The sequence below is a fragment of the Tursiops truncatus genome, chromosome 5 (genome assembly GCF_011762595.2).
Source record: "Tursiops truncatus isolate mTurTru1 chromosome 5, mTurTru1.mat.Y, whole genome shotgun sequence".
In the NCBI taxonomy this organism is placed as follows: domain Eukaryota; kingdom Metazoa; phylum Chordata; class Mammalia; order Artiodactyla; family Delphinidae; genus Tursiops; species Tursiops truncatus.
In genome coordinates this window covers 108,157,776-108,177,926 of record NC_047038.1, presented here as the reverse complement: position 1 = coordinate 108,177,926, position 20,151 = coordinate 108,157,776, and the positions used below count along the sequence as shown (strand labels likewise).

At 33.7% G+C, this 20,151-nt stretch overlaps 1 protein-coding gene across 4 annotated transcripts in view; it reads right to left on the bottom strand.

Moving 5' to 3' along the window:
• The window catches only part of LRBA (LPS responsive beige-like anchor protein), a 727,902-nt gene that overhangs the window by 498,266 nt on the left and 209,485 nt on the right, over positions 1 to 20,151 (bottom strand). For all 4 annotated transcript variants that reach the window (XM_033857307.2, XM_033857309.2, XM_033857305.2 and 1 more), the window contains exon 34: positions 19,268 to 19,329. In XM_033857307.2, coding sequence (XP_033713198.1) covers positions 19,268 to 19,329 — 62 coding nt within the window. The remainder of the gene's footprint in view (positions 1 to 19,267; positions 19,330 to 20,151) is intronic.

Below are 20,151 nucleotides of genomic sequence, written 5' to 3'. Positions count from 1 at the left end.
AACAAAAAAAGTAGGAAGTTACTAATTCCAGGAGAATCAATGAAAGAGAGACAAACAAGTGGGAGGCAGGGAGGGAGGGAGGGAGAGAAGAAGGACGGACGGAAGGAAGGAAGGAAGGAAGGAAGGAAGGAGGGAGGAAGGAGAGGGAAGGTGGCTGGGTAAGCATGGTACGTTTTGTGGGTCTGCACAGATATTTACATTGTCACGAAAATGTAAATGCTAGGTATGGTTTTAACTAAATACTATGATATAACTGTCCTGGAAACAAGAGAGTACATAAAATGAACAGGGACAGCAATATAAGTACTCAATAGTCATCTTCCATAGAAGACATTAGATAATATCTAAAACAGAAAAATCCAGAAATAGCTATCATTTAGAAATATGAAAGTAACTAGCAGAGTCAAAAGCTAAGAGATCTGAATGTGGCTCCTTCAAGAAAGTAAGAATCAAGGGAGAGAAGAAGAATTGCAGCAGGGAATTGCTGTTTTCAGTTTAAGTTTTATACTATTATTAGATCTGTGAAATAATATATGTTTTCCTTGATAAAAAGTAAAATTCAGGGCTTCCCTGGTGGCGCAGTGGTTGAGAGTCCACCTGCTGATGCAGGGGACACGGGTTCGTGCCCCCGTCCAGAAAGATCCCACAGGCCGCGGAGCGGCTGGGCCCGTGAGCCATGGCCGCTGAGCCTGCGCGCCCACAGCCTGTGCTCCGCAACGGGAGAGGCCACGACAATGAGAGGCCCACGTACCGCAAAAAAAAAAAAAAAAAAAAAAAAAAGTTCTGAAGAACCTAGGGGCAAGACAGGAATAAAGACACAGATCTACTACAGAATGGACTTGAGGATACAGGGAGGGGGAAGGGCTGGGACAAAGTGAGAGAGTGGCATGGACATATATACACTACCAAACGTAAGATAGATAGCTAGTGGGAAGCAGCCGCATAGCACAGGGAGATCAGCTCGGTGCTTTGTGACCACCTAGAGGAGTGGGATAGGGAGGGTGGGAGGGAGGAAGATGCAAGAGGGAAGAGATATGGGGACATATATATATGTATAACTGATCCACTTTGTTATAAAGCAGACACTAACGCACCATTGTAAAGCAATAATACTCCAATAAAGATGTTAAAAAAAAAAAAGAGTCATGTACCACAATGTTCATTGCAGCGCTATTTACAATAGCCAGGACATGGAAGCAACCTAAGTGTCCATCGACAGATGAATGGATAAAAAAGATGTGGCACATATATACAATGGAATACTACTCATCCATAAAAAGAAACGAAATTGAGTTATTTGTAGTGAGTTGGATGGACCTAGAGTCTGTCATACAGAGTGAAGTAAGTCAGAAAAAGAAAAACAAGTACTGTATGCTAACACATATATATGGAATCTAAAAAAAAAGGTTCTGAAGAACCTAGGGCCAGGACAGGAATAAAGACACAGACGTAGAGAATGGACTTGAAGACATGGGGAGGGGGAAGGGTTAGCTGGGATGAAGTGAGAGAGTGGCATGGACATATATACACTACCATATGTAAAACAGATAGCTAGTGAGAAGCAGTCACATAGCACAGGGAGATCAGCTTGGTGTTTTGTGACCACCTAAAGGGGTGGGATAGGGAGGGTGGGAGGGAGACTCAAGAGGGAGGAGATATGGGGATATATGTATAGCTGATTCACTTTGTTATAAAGCAGAAGCTAACACACCATTGTAAAGCAATTATACTCCAATAAAGATGTTAAAAAAAATTATGAAAATAAACTATTAAGAATTTTTTTTTAAAGATAGTATTTTACATCCTACCAAATAAAATTAACTTCATTGCTATTGGTAATAAAATATTCTCCTTTTTTTTAAGTATTGACCTAAGGATCCAAACATAATTTTTTTTTTTTTTTTTTTTTGCAGTACACGGGCCTCTCACTGCCGTGGCCTCTCCCGTTGCGGAGCACAGGCTCCGGACGCGCAGGCTCAGCGGCCATGGCTCACGGGCCCAGCCGCTCCGCGGCATGTGGGATCTTCCCGGACCGGGGCACGAACCTGTGTCCCCTGCATCGGCAGGCGGACTCTCAACCACTGCGCCACCAGGGAAGCCCCCCAAACATAATTTAACTTAAAAATGGAATGAAGAATAATTTGTTAACAAACACCTAAACTCATCAAATTATTTCAGTTTTCTTACAAAAATTAAAAATTTAAAGGCTTCTGCTTTTCAATAGAATATCAATATTAATATTTTAAGATGTTACAGTTATCTATGCCTTTGTAAAATAAATCAAATTGGCTGGATATAGTTCCAAGTACCTAGATACATGTCAGAAACACTATTAGGAGTCAAGGGAGTAGGCCACAAAGGAGAGCTCAAATGAGGAAGGGAATGTATTAACACAAAATTGAGAACCACATTATGCCCAGGACTAAAGGTCAAAACCAGAGAAAACTGGTTCATAGTCATGATATAGTAATCTTAAGTGCTCAAAGTAAACTATCAAGAACTTTTCAGCATTGTTTGCACTTTGTGTCAGCACTCTCTCAACAGCATATCTAACAGAAACTTGAGGAACCACATACCAGGAAAGACTATAGCATAATAGTAAAGAACAGGTTTTATTCCACTGTCTCTATAGAGGGTAAAACAAATCATTACATGAAATATCAAAAGAAAATTTTACCTTTTGGCAAGTTTTCGATTTGATGATTTTTGTGAACATGTACATCTAAATTGTACACCTAGTTTGTACAAGTATTATGGCTCAGTTTATAAATAAAATATATACACAGATAACTACAAAATAGAGAAAAGAAAGAAAAATTCTATTAAAGTTGGATTAGCAAATGGTTCAGTTTCATAACTGCTTATTTAACAAATGCTTTTGAACATTTACTATGTGGAAGTAATTGAATATTGAGAAAATAACTATTTATAGGATTGACAAAATAGGGCTTCCCTGGTGGCACAGTGGTTGCAAGTCCGCCTGCCGATGCAGGGGAACACGGGTTCGTGCCCCGGTCCAGGAAGATCCCACATGCCGCGGAGCGGCTGGGCCCGTGAGCCTTGGCCGCTGAGCCTGCACGGCCGGAGCCTGTGCTCCGCAACGGGAGAGACCACAACAGTGAGAGGCCCGCGTACCGCAATAAAACAAAAAAAAACCCAAAAAGTTGAGATAACCATGCAATCAAGTACGTGATTACAATATAGTTTTAAATTGTTTGTAAATAATCAAAAAAGCAATAATCCCCTGGTGTTGTGTTTAAGCATACTTTAAAATTACTAAATTTGCAAGTTTCTTTAAAAATCTGTTTTTAAACTTTTTCAGAAAAAACATATTCTCCAGTCAACAATGATCTTTCAAATAACTTCCAAACTGGCGTCAATATAGTCAAGATCTTTCACTAATCAATAAAGAAAGCTTGATTTCAATAAAGGTGACAAAAGTTGCTCTAACCCTTTCCAGCAACAAGCTCTCAACAGACGATCATCATTAAGCTTATATCAAGGCTTCATGTTCAGAAGCTATATAAATGTGTCCTATTAGTACATGATCAGTCTGTTTGGCAACTCCAGTTCTCCAGACATGTGGCAATTGCTGCCCTTTGAGGTCTGAAGTCAAGTCTTTAGGGAATCTCAAAGCCTGCACTGAAATTACAAGGAGCGTTCATTAGAGACTGCTGGAGAGGAAACATGAAAGACTTCCATTAAAACTATATAAAACAGCTACTTATTTTAAAAAGATTTTTAAACCATCTCATGTACTCAGCTATAATAAAAAGTATTTACCAACTGAATTATCTTTAAAAGCACTACTTTCAGGACATGGTACATTCTTCATGCCTCCCATCCCCCACCTCAATACACCTAACATTCCTTTTATAGGGATCATCAAGTCAAGCTTTTGGTGTCCTGGGAGAGAATAAAACTACCTATACCTCTAAACTCTTTCTACAAATCACTGTAAACATTTATAAAATGAAGGTAATTTTAGAGACAAAGTTTTGTTTTCTAACATTAATTTTGAATAATACAGTTACTTAAACTCAGCCAGACATACATATGTGTTTCTTTTAGATGCCTCTTTTTTTACTCAAAAAGGCTCTCTCTAATTCATTTTCACTCAATTTTAAACTAATAATCATAAAAAAGTTGTAAACAAAATAATATAAATTACATACTAGTTAATCTATGAAATGGCATTTATCAGCTAATATTATGGAAAATATATGAAGATTCAAATGTTTAAAATTAAAAGAAGAATGTCAATAAATTGACAGACAAGTGTTCAAAGAAATTTCATGTCTTTGCTATCTCAGGATTTTGAAAAACATAGTAAATATATTTTCTAATTAATAATTGTTGCCATTTAAAATTTCTAAATCTGTAGACACTTTTTAACTTGAGAGTATGGTTATTTATTAAATTTGCAACAAAACAAATACTACTAGATAATACTTCAGTAACAAATCTCTATAAAATGTTATATAAAATTCATTAGCTTGCCTCAGTCATTTCTTGAATTCACATATATGTTGGTTTCTGACAGCCTAATTCCAAAAAGCAATTACAACCTCCATCCATATGTAAAAAGATAACAGAAAGCAAGTACATTAAACCAGTTTAAAAGAATAAAAATCTAAAGAAAACAGATTACGAATGATTTATATGAATGCCTAGTGCTGAAGTTAATTACAAGTAACCCAATAAAATAGTGCCTTTATTATTGTACAGCAAGTAATAGCTCTAGATGAAAAAACCAGACTCTTTCTGCTGACTTTTGCATGCCCAATCCCACAGCACACAACATTAAGAATTTAAAATGTAGTAAATAAGGCATATAGAAAACAGCAGTTTTTAACTAAAAGCAGAAAACTCCCCTGCTGTTTAACCATTTGGAGTCTACCACTCTGAACAGTGACCACTGTAAACTGATACTATGTGCTCATTGAATAAATTCTTAATACAAAGTGAGATTTAATTTCAGTATTCAAAATTTTACATCAAATGAAAAGTAAATAACTGTGAAATGTATTCATTAGGAGAAAATAAAGCATCATTTATGTTTATGCTATGAAATTATATCTTCAGAATCAAATTTTTCCAAACCTCATACTACATCTACCAATAAAGCTTTGGTCCTAATTTTACAGTACTAAGACACATACATTACGTGCTGCAGTAGTATGTTATAGTTGTCAACAGCCACAAGCTATAGCCAATCACAGTATGCTTAATGACTTTCCCAATGAAGAGGAGTAAGGCCTTTCAGTCCAGAATGATTCCATAATATTTTCAAATATTTATCAATGTACCTAATGAGATATTAGTTGGTATAAACTTTAAGTTTAATGCAAAAGTCCTAAAACATGTTATGGATAAACATTACCATGTAGGTCATTTTGACCTACAACATAACTAAGATAGTGAAATGAAATACTTGATAACCTGGTTTTGCTGCACAAATAATCCGTGGTGCATCTCTCTGGCAGTATTTTATTCATATCAATTTCATCTCCATTAGAAATATATGCAATACTAGCTTATTTTGCCTTTTTTTTTTCTGGGTCAATAACATTACAAATTGGAATTTGTCTCAACTACAGTAAAATTCTTTAAAGGTAGCGATGCCTATCTCTTGGGGTTCTCAACAGTACCTGACTCAATTTCCCTTATAACAAACATTCAAATGTTTGTTAAAGAGACCATAATTTAACACTGTTAGGTGAAGGAGGGAAAAGCATGGCACTAAGAACACTCACTAGATAGATGACTCACTTGTTGTGGTCGCTATAACAAATCGTCACAAACTTGGTGGCTTAAATTACTAGAAGTCTGTTCTCTCACAGTTCTGGAGGCCAGGAGTCCAAAATGAGTTTCACTGAGCCAAAATCAAGTTGCTCTTCTCCTGGAGGCTCTAGGGGAAAATCATCTCCTTGCCTCTCCCAAGCTTCTAGTGGCTGTCAGCAGTCCTTGGCTTGTGACCACACTGCTCTCTGCTCCATCATCATACTGCCTCCTCCTCTGGGTACCTATCTCTAATCTCCCTCTGACTCTCTGCCATAAGGATACATATAACAGCATGTAGGGCCCATCCAAATAACGCAGGAGTATCCCTCATGTCAAAATCCTTAACATAATCACACAAAGACCCTCTTTCCAAATAAGGTAACATTCATAGGTTCCAGAGATTTGACGTGAATATCTTTTGGGGAGCCATTTTTCAGCCTATCGTACTAGAGAAACCAAATTAAAAGAACAGAAAGAGCTAGTTGAACAAAAGTGAACTTTACTACAAAGTTCAACAAAATTCAAAAGATTCAAAAGAAATAAAGGCATTTTTTAAAAATTAGTATATTGTGGCAAGAGTTGGAAAAGTTTTTAAGCAAGTTAACTTGTGCTACAGGTGTTGGTTCTAACAATGATTGAGTTGTGATTGGTTTTGTTTTCAGTTCCAGAAATTCAGCTACCAGGCTACAAGAAACTCAAATCTGGGCAGCTGAGATAGAAGATACAGGTAACAAGCAGATATCATTAAGAACAACTCCTAATAATTAGCAGAAAAGCAATGACAGCACTGCCAAATGTCCAAATAAGTAAGGCAGCAATTCAGACTTGGTTAAGATACTAACAAGAATTAGAAAGCTTCTTTGTAAAAAACTTTCCCGTTGTTTTACTTTCTCACTGCCAATGATCAAACTCCTTTTCTCTTCCTTAACTTACAGTACCAGAAAAAAAGAAACCTATGTTCACAAACTAAGCTACAAATTAGTGCTACAAAACAACAGTGAATCTTTTCAATACATATAAATAGGACACAACTCTGAAAGATTAAGCAAAGCTGTAAGCTTTCTTAGGTAAAGGAATAGACCACCTCCCCTCTGAAAAAAGAACAATAAGAAACCAGACTTAAGTTTGCTCTCAATTATGTGGTATCTGATAATCAGAATAACATGACAAAATCAACAGACTGAGCAAGACAATTCCACTGTTTTAACAGAATGTCTAATGAAAACTTGAGATTCCAACAAAAATTTTTCAAAAATACAAAATTATTATCAAAAAGAATGCCCTATGTATCCAGTATTAGGATATTGCCATGCATTTTCAGACTCACTATATGTAAAAGCACCTTGTGGAAAGGAAGATGTCAGAAGAACGTCAGAACAGATTCGGGTTTAGGCAGTTTGATTTTTCTGGGAAAATACCCACAAAATGACATGATACACGTAACACATATGTCAAATACCTGAATGCTACTTACAAAGCAGCAGAGAAACAAGTGGAAACTAAAATAAAATAGATATTAGAGAGCTTTACAATAAGGCAGTGGGGTGTGAATTTGATAAGACAGTAAACTGCAGCTTCTCTTGGAAAGGAAATACAAAGAGACTCCTGTAGGAAAGTCAACTTGTTAGTACGTACTGAAAGAGGTAAAAATCAACACAAAGGAAAAGGCCATTTCTCTAATTCAGGAATAAGCTGGATCAGAATTTCTGATTCTTTATGGAGACCTTTTTCAAATGATACCTCCTTTTGTCCCTGCCTGTCTCCCCGATTCTGACAGCACTCAGGGTGAGACTCATCATAATGAGCAACTGTTAATGATGATGTATCTGGCCAGAAAAAAAAAAGGTTGATAATCAGTGACCTAGGTTAACTGTTATAAAAGCATTTCTCAACTATGGTAACACAGGAGGTGTGTTGAAAGTAATGTAGTATAAATAAAAAGCACTGAAATATACAGAAGACATCTTTAAGAAAATCACTGGAGTACTAATCCCTAAAATGACATCCATCTCACTTGTATTAAGGTATACTTTATTGACTTCCAAAGGAGTGATCACTATAGCTAGCACAGGAAACAGTGGGATCACCTTTGGAAGCCTATGGAAAATATGAATGTTAACCATTAAACTTGCCTACATGAAAATGGCCCAAAACTGCAAATTTATGGGATATCTCCTAGATCTAATAATGTATGGTTTGAGATGAAAATGGACTAGACTGGGCATATAATCATAGAAAGAAGAGAAAATAATGAAAGAGACACTGCAGAAAATAATGGTGGACTAAAGCATAGATATGAAAAATCTAATTTCATTAAAAGAAAACAAGAGGCACTAAAAATACTGAAGAGAAGATTTTCTGTGCTGTTAAAAACACTTAGATTCAGAAACTAATAACTTTAATTTACAGCCTACTTTGCTCTATGGACTGTTCTACATCCTTTTACATATATTATCTAATATAATCTTTATTACACCCATTTCACTCAATAAGAAACTGAGTCTCAAGCAAGTGAAGTGATTTGCCCATGGTTACAGAGTTAACAAGTGGCAGAGGGAAAAACGTTTATTAAAATTCAAAAATCTATCATCACAGCATTTTCCTGACCTCAGTCTCTTCCTAAGACCCTTTCCAAAGTGACTTTTCCCTTCCTCCTTTTGTTACCCATGATGGAGACAACAGCCACCTCTACAAAGTCCATCTCCAGCAACTGAGGAAGTAACTACTAGAAAAACAAATAGCCTTCAGCCTTCTGATTCGTGCTTTATTCAGGCCTAAATCAAAGTGCAAACTTCAGGTTTTATTAAAATTGCATGCATGCTTCTGGAAGCTCATATTATAAAATGGCAGCTTGACTAAAAACAGCTGCCTGACTAAAAGATGCATAACATATGGAATATATGGGCAACTACTTATATATAATAATTGTCCCTCCCTAAACTATACTGTGTTATATATATATATATGTATACATAATGCTATTATATTCTAACTGCACTAAAGTACTAAACTCAGTCAACTGAGGCAAATAGTGTAAACACTTTAAAATTGACAGCAAAACGTAAATCTAGATCCTAAGAACTGATCACTCTGCTTAAAAACTATTAAATTATACACTATTTATGAAAAAAAGTTATCAGAGAGTTTTGGTATAAAAACAAAGACAATCTCAAGCTTTACGCTTTTAATCTAGCCTTTTTGTAATACTTTAACTTCAGTGGATTAATTTGAAGTAATAGAAAAAAAAGAAAGGACTAAGCAAAACCAAACAATAAGCAGTCAAAGCTGAGAAACACAGAAACCGAGCTGTAATCATAATTATGTTAAAACCAAAGGAAAACACTATGCTTAGAATATTTCCATTCACGTATTCCCCTTTTCTTCTAACTCGCTGCCTAATCCCAATTTAAAAGACCAGCTGTAAAACGGTGGGGTGCCAAATTAAAGCACACTTTATTTTCAGATGTCTCCATACTCATAGGCTGACTTCCTGTCAGGAAGAGTTCCATTTCTCTGAATACCCCAATCAGCAGGGAACTTGCAGAATTAAGTGCCAGTTGATATTACTTTGTTTTGCATTTACCACCCTTGAGAATAACGTTCAAAGATCTAGTTATATAGTCAGCATGGTATCATCCTTCTGACTAGACTGCCAAGCCACAGGGTGTACTGCCAGCTCCACAAAATTTACCTTCAAAGGTGTTGTTTTCTAAATCCTAGTGCGCTAGTGAATCAACAGGATGCCTGTATTTCAGAATAAATCCTGCGCTAAAGTTAAATTATGCTTCTCTTTGGTTACAAAGCACTTTAAATTAATACTGGAAAGGTCTGCATCCAGATTCAAATAAAGATCAATTAATGTTCACTAATCCATCAAGTTAAATATTTTTTTTAAAAGTGAAATGCAATAATTCAGTCTGATTTATTTGTTTTTAATGTTTTTGCTATTGTTTAAAGACAAATGAGTCCACCCTATAAAAGCAAGTTATAAAAATCTGAATCAAGTAAAACTATAAATTTTTTTTTCCATACTAGCATAAAGTGCAGTTATTAAGCTGGTTTCAAATGCTTCACAACTATTAGTGCATTTAAGATGTTCATGATCGGTTAACATAGCATGAATCTTAAACTACCCTCTCCAACTCCCACAGGCTTCCCATCATGCTTCTTCAAAGGTCTCTAGTTCCTTCTCATAAGGTCAAATATTTTGATTGCACACAAAATTAAGTTAATTCTGAGCACTTCAATACAGAACACCTATGCTCACAGCCTTTGTACATTATAAGGACAAAGCATTCACAGCAGCTCTAAGATAAAAACAGGTGATTGTACTGCAAGCCTACTTTTTTGAACCCAATGTTAATCATTACCATATTGATTCTCATCCATTCACAATCAAAAGGCCACAAGCACTGACAATAACAAATCAGAGACAATCAATTTACATTCACTAATTTTCTATAAATGTATTCTAAGGATGAGGAATAAAGGCATCCAAAATAAAATAAAAGGAGGGGTAACACTGAGAAAAGGTTGAAATATTAAATTATACTGATCCTAGTTGGACCATGCTACATATAAACTGGTCTTAAAGAATCCAATTGCCCCTAAAGTCCCATTTACATTGGAAAAAGGAAGGCTGGTTACAAAGAAAGTTGAATGATTTATTGACAGCATATCAAAGTACAAATTTAAACATTTACTACATTTTGCAAATTTGTTGCCATGCAAGCACTCTTAGCAATCTTTCTACTCAGATATAGATTTGTCTCTTTTAAGAAACCTTCATGTACAATGTGCTAAAATATTTGGGTAAACGTCATTTTTAAGAGCCAGAGGTTCAACATTTGTCATATTCCCTTTGTTAGCAGAAGCTGTGGTGCCTGAAATGAATGCTGAGTTATTTGAAGCTAGTGACTTAAACGTGATAGAAATAATTCTACAGAAAGAGGAAAATCTACATGCACAAAGTGATTTCTTCATAAGAGGTCATCAGTTGAGACTTTTAACAGGTCCTTTTGTGACTCTTAACGGATCTTTTTGAGACCCAAAGCTGATCAGGTGAAAGGGATTTAATGCGTATCATTTTCTTACTTTAAAACATTTAAGTAAGCATAGGGTAAGAGTTCAGAATTAGGGTCTGAAGCCTCGATATAAGGGCTAAATTGCCTTTCAGATTAAGATAAAATTGAATAGAAGAAATAAAAGTATTAAATAGAATGGTGTCTGTTCCTTAACTAAAAAAAATACTTTTTAATGAATCAAAAACTCAAGAATTAAATTTAAAGGGAACTTTACTTAAATAAGGTAAATATATTGATTTATTCAACAAATATCTATTAAATGATTATTTTATTATAATCTGACACTAATAAACAACATAGACAAAATGGACAATTAAGAAATGACTTCCTGGGGCTTCCCTGGTGGCGCAGTGGTTGAGAGTCCGCCTGTCGATGCAGGGGACACGAGTTTGTACCCCGGTCCGGGAAGATCCCACATGCCGCGGAGCGGCTGAACCCGTGAGCCACAGCCGCTGAGTCTGCGCGTCCGGAGCCTGTGCTCCGCAACAGGAGAGGCCACAACAGTGAGAGGCCCGCATACCGCAAAAAAAAAAAAAAAAAAGAAATGGCTTCCTGACTTCAAGGAGTTTTCAATCCAACAAAAGAAACAAAACTTATAATATAGCATAAGTATGAAAATAGCTCTTATGTGCATAAATTTAACCCTTCTTTAGCACTTAACTCTGTAAATTTAACTCTAAGATGGAGTTCTCTAAATTGGTGTATTCACAACTTATAATCCAATGTTGGGGGCATCTAAGCAAAGAAATGAAGATTAGTAAGAGTTAATAGGATTTAGAACTATTTTTATTCTAATTTATATTAAAAGCAAAAAACTCACATATTAAATAAGTTTTGTTATTACACAATATATGCACAGAAAGATTTTTATATGTTCTTATGCCAAAAATATCTGTACATGTCAAAGATAGAGTTCTTCAGACCATATCAGAGGAAGAGTAAATTCCTCTCCCATCTATTAATTTAATGAATCTTCCTAAATATACCCGGGTGAATTTGCTAGCAGCATTCCATTCTCCCTCACTTCTCAGGGTTAAGGATCATCAACATAGATTTTTGTTGTCTACTAACTTTAGGAAATGCCTTATATACAAAGTATACTTAAAAAAAAAAAAACATAAAAACACTACAGATTTTAGTGAAAACCCCTGGACTTAGGCATCAGAGTCATTTCGTGACTCTTAATTCTTTAACCCAATTAACCTCTAATAATGACTTCATATTTTTATTATGTCTAGGTCTTGATTACAAGTTATCTCAAATCCTAATTGTTTGAATGGATAAATGGATGACCTAAGAAGAGCAACAGCCACTGTATAATTTAGCTGTGTAACTATAAATTATCACTAAATCTTTATTCTATTAAAAATTGTTAAAATTTTATTGCTAAAATTTTACTCATTTATTTGACAAATACTGAAAATTTCTTTCACCAGACATTGTATCATATAACAGTCACATACAGATTAATTTCATTTTATTTGGACCTCTTGCACCTCTTTAAGTGCATAGCGAAGCTCGATTCTACAAATGGGTCACTAACAATGTATGTAATATCCCATTAATATAAAATATATTCTGACCCTGGTTTCTAGACTTTATGCCAGACACTTAAACATGATTACAGATCATAAACTGCCACAATATTGACTAAAAATGTAATGGGATTCACTCAACCAATGTAGGAAATAGCTATATAATCAACTGATGTCAAAATATTTGAATTTATTCTTAAGCTTGGATTACTTCTACATAAATATTGTAAAAATACATATATGTGTGTGTAAAAATACACACAAACACTCCTGGTTAAACTTAAGTTGTTCTAGAAAGAATACCAAATCTTACTATAATCAGTTCTGAACATCTATCCCTTCAGAAACAACATGTAAATTGAGTCCAAATTACCTACAAAGGAGAGAGAACAGGTAATTGAGTTAATTCTTGAATGAAGTAAAAATAATCACAGTGTTTCATGAAAAAAACAGCTGTACTTTTGCAAATCTACTGATTTTCTGTAATCACTGTGATTGGAGAAGCAGAGAAAACCAGAAGCAGAATACAAAAAGAGGCATTTCCTGTATTATTCACTGTGTCAACACTGATGTTTTTCCTAAAGTATATTTTACAAAAATTATCCATACACACTATGGCCATAAAAAGCATTTTGTGATCAAATATACTAATATTATTCTCATAAAAGATTCAACAATACACTTTATTTTATATATATATATTTTTTTTTATAGACATACACACACATACACACATGTATTGACTAAAGGCCTTGAGGAACCCTCCAGTAAAGATCCTAATTAAATTTAAATGAACATTTTCCAAGCTTATTTACCACTGTGTGCCTTCTCAGAGAACATCCATTTTCATCACACAGTACACACTAGGATTTGCTGTACTGGAAATTTTGGACAGTGAGAACTGATCAAACAAGTAGCCGGCTACCACAAATCTAACCAAGGAAAATTATAGGTACAGCAAAGAGTAGAGGAAATGCTTTAAGAACTTTAATATCTATTGATCTCGATGAAATTATAAAAAAACATAGATGGAACCTGGAAAAAAATTTTTGACTGAAAGGCAAAGGAGCCTGAAACAATCTGTTCATGAACAGAAATAGAATTAGTTAAATTAAACAGGGATTAATAAATACATTTTTACGCCCCATTCCTAATTCCACTCCCTGCCCCTACTATTTGCTTCTATTTCTCTTAAAGTCCTCATAAAAATTCTATGTTGTATTACAATTATTTGTCTCTCTTACTAGATTAAAAGGAGAGACTTGTCTTAAAATCATTCAGTACATGTCTGCTAAATAAAAAAAGAAATACCACAAGCAGGCATATTAAGGAGGACTCAGGGTAAATAAACTGACACAAAGCTCTGTATAAGAGACAGCATTTGAACTGAGCCTGACAGACAGTGAAAACAAAAACTTAGAAGTTTTTTTTTCGAAGTATAGTTTATGGCCTCACAATACTGCTACACAAAAGCTCCATACCATAAGATTTCCTTATAGGTAAAAAAAAATGCATAAGGAAGTTAAGAAGACTTTTATATTTCCAATGAGCAATTTAAACTCAAAATTCTTATTTTGTGGTTAGCAAAAAATAACCTATGTTTTACTGACTCAATTATTTCTTTTTAAAAACCACACCATTTTCTTAATATTAGATAGTGAGTTTTAGTTTAAAAGGCTGACGTGTACCCTATATACAGCACACTCTGAGGAGTTAAGCACAACAGTTAAATGAAGTAAATCTCCATTTATATTAAGTTCTACAATAAGTAAAACGCACGCACAGTAAGAGAAATCAAATCAGTAGCAACTTGAGGTGATACCGGTAGGGATTGATTACAGAAGCACAGGGAACTTTCTGGATTGAAATGGGTATTACACGGTTGTGTATATATCTAAATGCATTGAACTGTACACTTAAGATATTGTATATATACTCTTGTATATAATATTGTAAAATATTTACATATATATTGTATATTAATTGTGCTTCAATAACTGATTTTTTAAAAAGAAGTAAATCTGATTAAGCCAAAAGAAAATGAAAAAAGTAAGACTCTTATTTATAAATGAACATGATTACAATATTTGGCAATGACAAAATAGCTGACAATAAAAATGAACAATTAATACACACTTAATAACACACAAAAGAATGAGGATGTTTCATAATGAAAAGGACCAAAAGGTAAAAGCCCAAAATACAGTGCTTATGATCAATGTTACCATTTATTAATTGTACAGTTATATAAATATTTGGTTGAAAAGTAATTATGTTGAATGTTGGAGATACAACAGAAAATAAAACACAGTGCTTACCTTTAAGAAACTTAAAGTCTAACGGGAAAGAAAAAAAATAATAGACAATTTAAATAAAGAATGAAATTACTATAAGGTGGGTCAAGTGAGTGCTTAGGATGTATACCTCACCTAGGCTTAGAGTTGTGGGGAAGAGAGGAGTCAAAGAAAGCTTTCCAGAGGAGATGGCAATTTAGCTGGGAGTTGAATTATTTATTTATTCCATATATATTCACTGAGCAGCCATCAGATGCCAGGGACTGTGCTGGGTACTAGGCACACTTCACAGTTTACCTAGTATACTAGGTATATGAAACAGAAATAGCTGTAACCTTCATAGGACCTAGAGTAGAGAGAGGGAGACTGGCAATAAAGAAGTAGCAAACTAGCACAGGTATAGTTAAAATTTGTGATATGATGAGTGCTAAGATGAAGACGTGCAAAAAAGATACCAACTATAGATATGATCTGAGAAGAGCATAATTAAGCTGAGCTCGGAGTGATGAGAAGAAGCCAACAATTAGACTCACCAAATTTGAAGGAAGGAAATTATAGGGAAAGAAAAAGCCTACGCCAAGACACAAAATTATGATGGCACATTTGGGTAACTTTAAATAGTTCGCATAGCTTGAGAACAGTTACAAAAACAAAGTGATAAGAAATGAGGTCCAAACAGTAAGAGAGGCCTAATAATGAAAGATGCCTTTGTGCCATGATATAGAGCTGGTTTGCTTTCCCCTACCCTTCTCGGGGGTTTTTTTTTTTTTAAATTATCTACTTTACCCAAAATACTCATCACAACTATAAAAAAGAAAAGCTCATGAAATAAAAAGCCAAGAGCAATAACATTAATGTCACATATTTAGAAGGAATAAACTCAAAAAGGAGAAGAAAACCAGAATTAGAGAAAAGAAATTAGAGGAGAGTGATGGAAAAGAGGAACACTTTACTATGAAGATTCAGGAAAAAATTCAAATGGCAATAATTCAACCACAAAACAGACATTAAAGAATCATATGAATAGTGATAGCTGGTTCTCATTATGAACATTATACTTTTAAAATTAATAATTCAGAGATATTGAAAGAAATGACCAAACCTTTTGTTATTACCTTCATGCAAAGGAAATATTTCCCAAAATAGCAACAATCTACATATTTTGTTGAAAAATGTATTGAAGAAAAATCAGACTAACACTATTTTTAAATTAACTTTTACTGCTAATTAACTACTCACACAGGATGCCAGGCCAGACTACATGGTGCTTCTAGTTTTTCTATATACTCTATGCATTTCTGATAAATGGGAAAAGAATAGATGACCTGGCAGAAGGCTCAGACAATAATATGTGATTTACAGGACATGAATGCAGCTACCATAAGATTTATCTGACAGCCCTCTCCGATAGTGGACTGTTGAGTATCCGATGGAATGATTTCTAGTCTAGAAAGTCTACTACTGAGTAGCCATACACATTATTTATTTATTAGATGTTTTGGGTTGAAACCATTTTTAAATGACGCACTTCACAATGCACAGTCATAAATTAAGCTTTAAACCCAAGAAGGGAGGTAGTGTTATTGGAATGTATGTCAGACTGAATTAGGATGAGCAACACAACACTTTTATAAAGTGGCCTTGAATACAATGTCAATTCCTTCAAAAATGATATTAATGTCAAATGAGCAGGATATAAACACTTTACACAATGCTGGAGTAATATTACTTGAAATATTTATTTAACATTTTCTTTAAATTCATATGGATTTCTACAAGGTTTATACACATACACAACAAATATTGGGCAAAAACAAGTTACATGCTTCTGAAAAACTGAATCTGAAATATAATTACGAAGTTGTTCAATTATTTTCTGTGCATCAGAGAATATACAGTTTCCTGAAGGGTGTATACAGTCTTATTTTAAAGAAGTAAAGAAGACTTAAATCAGGTTTTGGAGCTTAAATAGCTCTTGAATTATTTTCAGTATAGGAATAAGCATAACTTAATAAACCATAAGTATATATATATATAACTTTACTCAAAAATAACATGCTAAATATTTTAAGAAAGATTTTCAACTCTAAATAATAACATTTTGTCTTAAAATGTTAAAATTTAAATGGGATAAAATATGAAATGGTATCTAATAAACCTATTAATGAATGAGTGGATATTGAAAAATATGATCCTAGCTGAAGCTTTAACAAAATATATAGTGATCTACTTGGTCTTAATGACAGCAAACCAAACGTGATCATTTCCTCATTTCTTAAATTCAGGCTCTAAACTCTCTTCTGTAATAAAATACGGCAGACTTAAACACTTTGTTAAGAAGAATACAAAAAAAAAGTTTTGAATGGATTCAAGAAAAATAATCAGAACATGGCTGATTGCCATGAAATTAACAACAACTAATTTGTAAAGTTTTAAATCAAATTTGCAGATGTTAAGTTCATAAGCATATCCCATTATTTATGTGATTAAAAAGGAGTTTTTGACCTGATCTTTCGATCTTTGGCACTCAATCCACTACATCTCTTCTTTACAAAATTGATTAAAATTTTAGCAAGATGCTAGCCATTTACTTCCCACCCTATCTCAGACTAAAACAAATTATCAGTCAAACTCAAGCCACAGCCACCCAATATCTGCAAAATGTCGACTTCAAATTCAATTTCATCTCTCTTAAGCTTTCATGTAGAAAAAGACAGTTCACTTTTTAACAAAATAAATCACTTTTGTGATTGCCAATCTGACCTCTTTGAATTAGGAAAATTCAAAGTGAAAAATGTAATTATCACCCCAGAACAATCTGTATACATCTGGAGCTAATTCTAGCTTCATTTTTCATGTCAGTTTTTGCACTGTGCTGCATCTTAGAGAGATGCCGTGGAACTTTTGGAGAACCCATAAAAAATGTTAAGAACTTCAAACAAACCAATAATGTGTTTTATTTAAACAAAACTTTGAGATGATCTGACTTTTGCAACTTACTCTAAGTGATCTTCATATTCCCATTTGATTGGAATAGTATTAAACAGCACTGTGACATACATGACAAATAGGTGTTTTAAAACATGTCATTCTTTATCTTTTCAGCTTCTAACATTCCACTGTGTAATATACTATATTTAAAACAGCTTTCATGTATCAAGAATACATTAAATTCTTCTAACCTAGAAAGTGAAACTTCACTATCAAACTTCATCTATGAAACAATTACATCTCTATAAACAATAAATTCATACTGCTGTTGAGTATACATATAAAACTGTAAGCAAATGATTCTTAAAGTAAGGGTAATTTCATGTCAGTATAAGAATGGTATATGGTAATTTCCATTCAAGAAATAAACGACCAATTATTTCAAATCAGATTACTAAATGGGAAATTTTATCCAGTTTGTAAAGGAATGGGAGTTTTCTAAAGTAGATAATTCACTTAAAAACATGACTCTCGCTAAATCTAAGAATAATAAGCCCACCTCAAACATAACTACTCTTCACAAGTTCATTATAAAAATCCATTAGATGTAATCTCTGGAAGTAATTGTTCTTATTGCATTTTATTGACAATGCATAGTATTGATTTTTCACACCTTCTATGATTCTTTAATTTGTATTCATGAAATGTCCATCAGCACAGTCAAAATAAATTTGGCAATATAGGCACTAAAATGAATAAATCGATGAAAAGAAACATTAATTTTGCATTATCCTTATTCGTCAGGCAAGTAAACCAGGAGAGTTTTAAATGAAGGTCAAAGGTTTTGAAATGGGTCAGAACCCTTGACCTCTAGACCAATACTCTTCCTATTAAAAAAGGCTATTTTAAAGTTTTAAGTAGGGGAATTTACTACCAGCAAGATATCATTTTTAAAAGACTACCAAAAAAAACTCTCAATAAAAACATTCATCTGTTTAACTGCTAAAGAGAAAAGAAAATATCACAGGATACATGATTTTTACATAAGTTTAAAAAAAAAATCATTAAAGTTTACCACATGAGGTATAAGGTTTCTGAACAATGAACGTAATCTCGCTTTTAGGAATTTATTCACTACATCTTATTATGATGGCTGTCATATTTTTGTTGATGTTTTCCCAAATCTACTAGATATGTCAAAAATAATTAGCAATGACAAGAATTCAAAATTATTTATCACTCATTTTATAACCTCTGCACAAAAGGGAAGTAAACCCATTATTCCCATGGGAGTCAGAGTGGCACTCCGCGAGGTATAGAAATAAATCTGTTTCTGTAACTTTAATATGCAAGGCAAAGAAATTTAGCCATCTCAAGGCCATTTGATCTGGACATTTTTAAATGTGGCTCGAAAAACCTCTATTTCTCATTCATCTATCCTATTTCTCTCAGCACTCACTTCGAAATAAACTGTTAGCCCCAAACACAAGAAGTAACCCTTTTGCAATACAAATAAATTATTTTAAAACTGCAAGCACAAAACTATTGTAGCAAAAATTTCTAATCAATTTTAACTTTCTTGCAAAATGAATTCACTTGAGAATTTACTTTTAATTCAACATTGATTCTTGTCACTCACCTGAGAACACAGTAGCATAACCAATTCCACAACTGAACTACTAGACTTCATGCAAACCAGACCTATATCAAAGAGAATTTTTTTTTAAATTACAAAGTAAAAAACAAGGGATTTATTTCTTATACAACTTTGTCCAAATTGGTTTTAAAATAAAATTTAACTTCTTGCTAAGAACCAAACCTATACATATTTGATCATATGTGTAAACAAAACATTCTGTAATTACTTTAAACTTGGCATCAAAACCACAATTTTTTGTAGCCAATTTCATTTCAGCTTTCAAATTACTAAAACATTTATTATAACTTCATATATACTGACATTTCACAATACTCATAGAAATGTGCACAACATATGCCATATTGACCAATATCACCTAAATTTTGTTTTGGAGAGAGTTGATTGTTATACATGCAGAGAAGGGAAATGGCTCCCTGACCTTTGCTTTCTCCACCACACTCTCTCCCTTCAACCCTCTAGCTATCAATCAAGTTTCCATTTTGTTTCATGGCAGCAGACATCCCAAACACTCTTATTAGTACCTTGACCTGTGACCTCACTCTAAACCTTAACAGAAGTGCAAGCCGTTGTCTGTTATATATTCTTGATTTTTTATAAATAAATGCATTTATAATTTCTCTTTTATGTTTCATTTGGGTTCACCAAAAATATCTCAGGAAGGAAGTTTTATATAGTTAATAACTATCTAAAGAATTCTTTAGTTTTGATTAACAGTAAGATATATAGTAACTACTTTAAAGAACATTCAAAGAAATTTTATAACCAGTATCTTAAAAAAGCAATGCCAATAATTAAAAGCACTAAATTACTAAATTACACTAGTAATAAGTAGAAAAATTAAAATTTTTTATTATTATATTTTT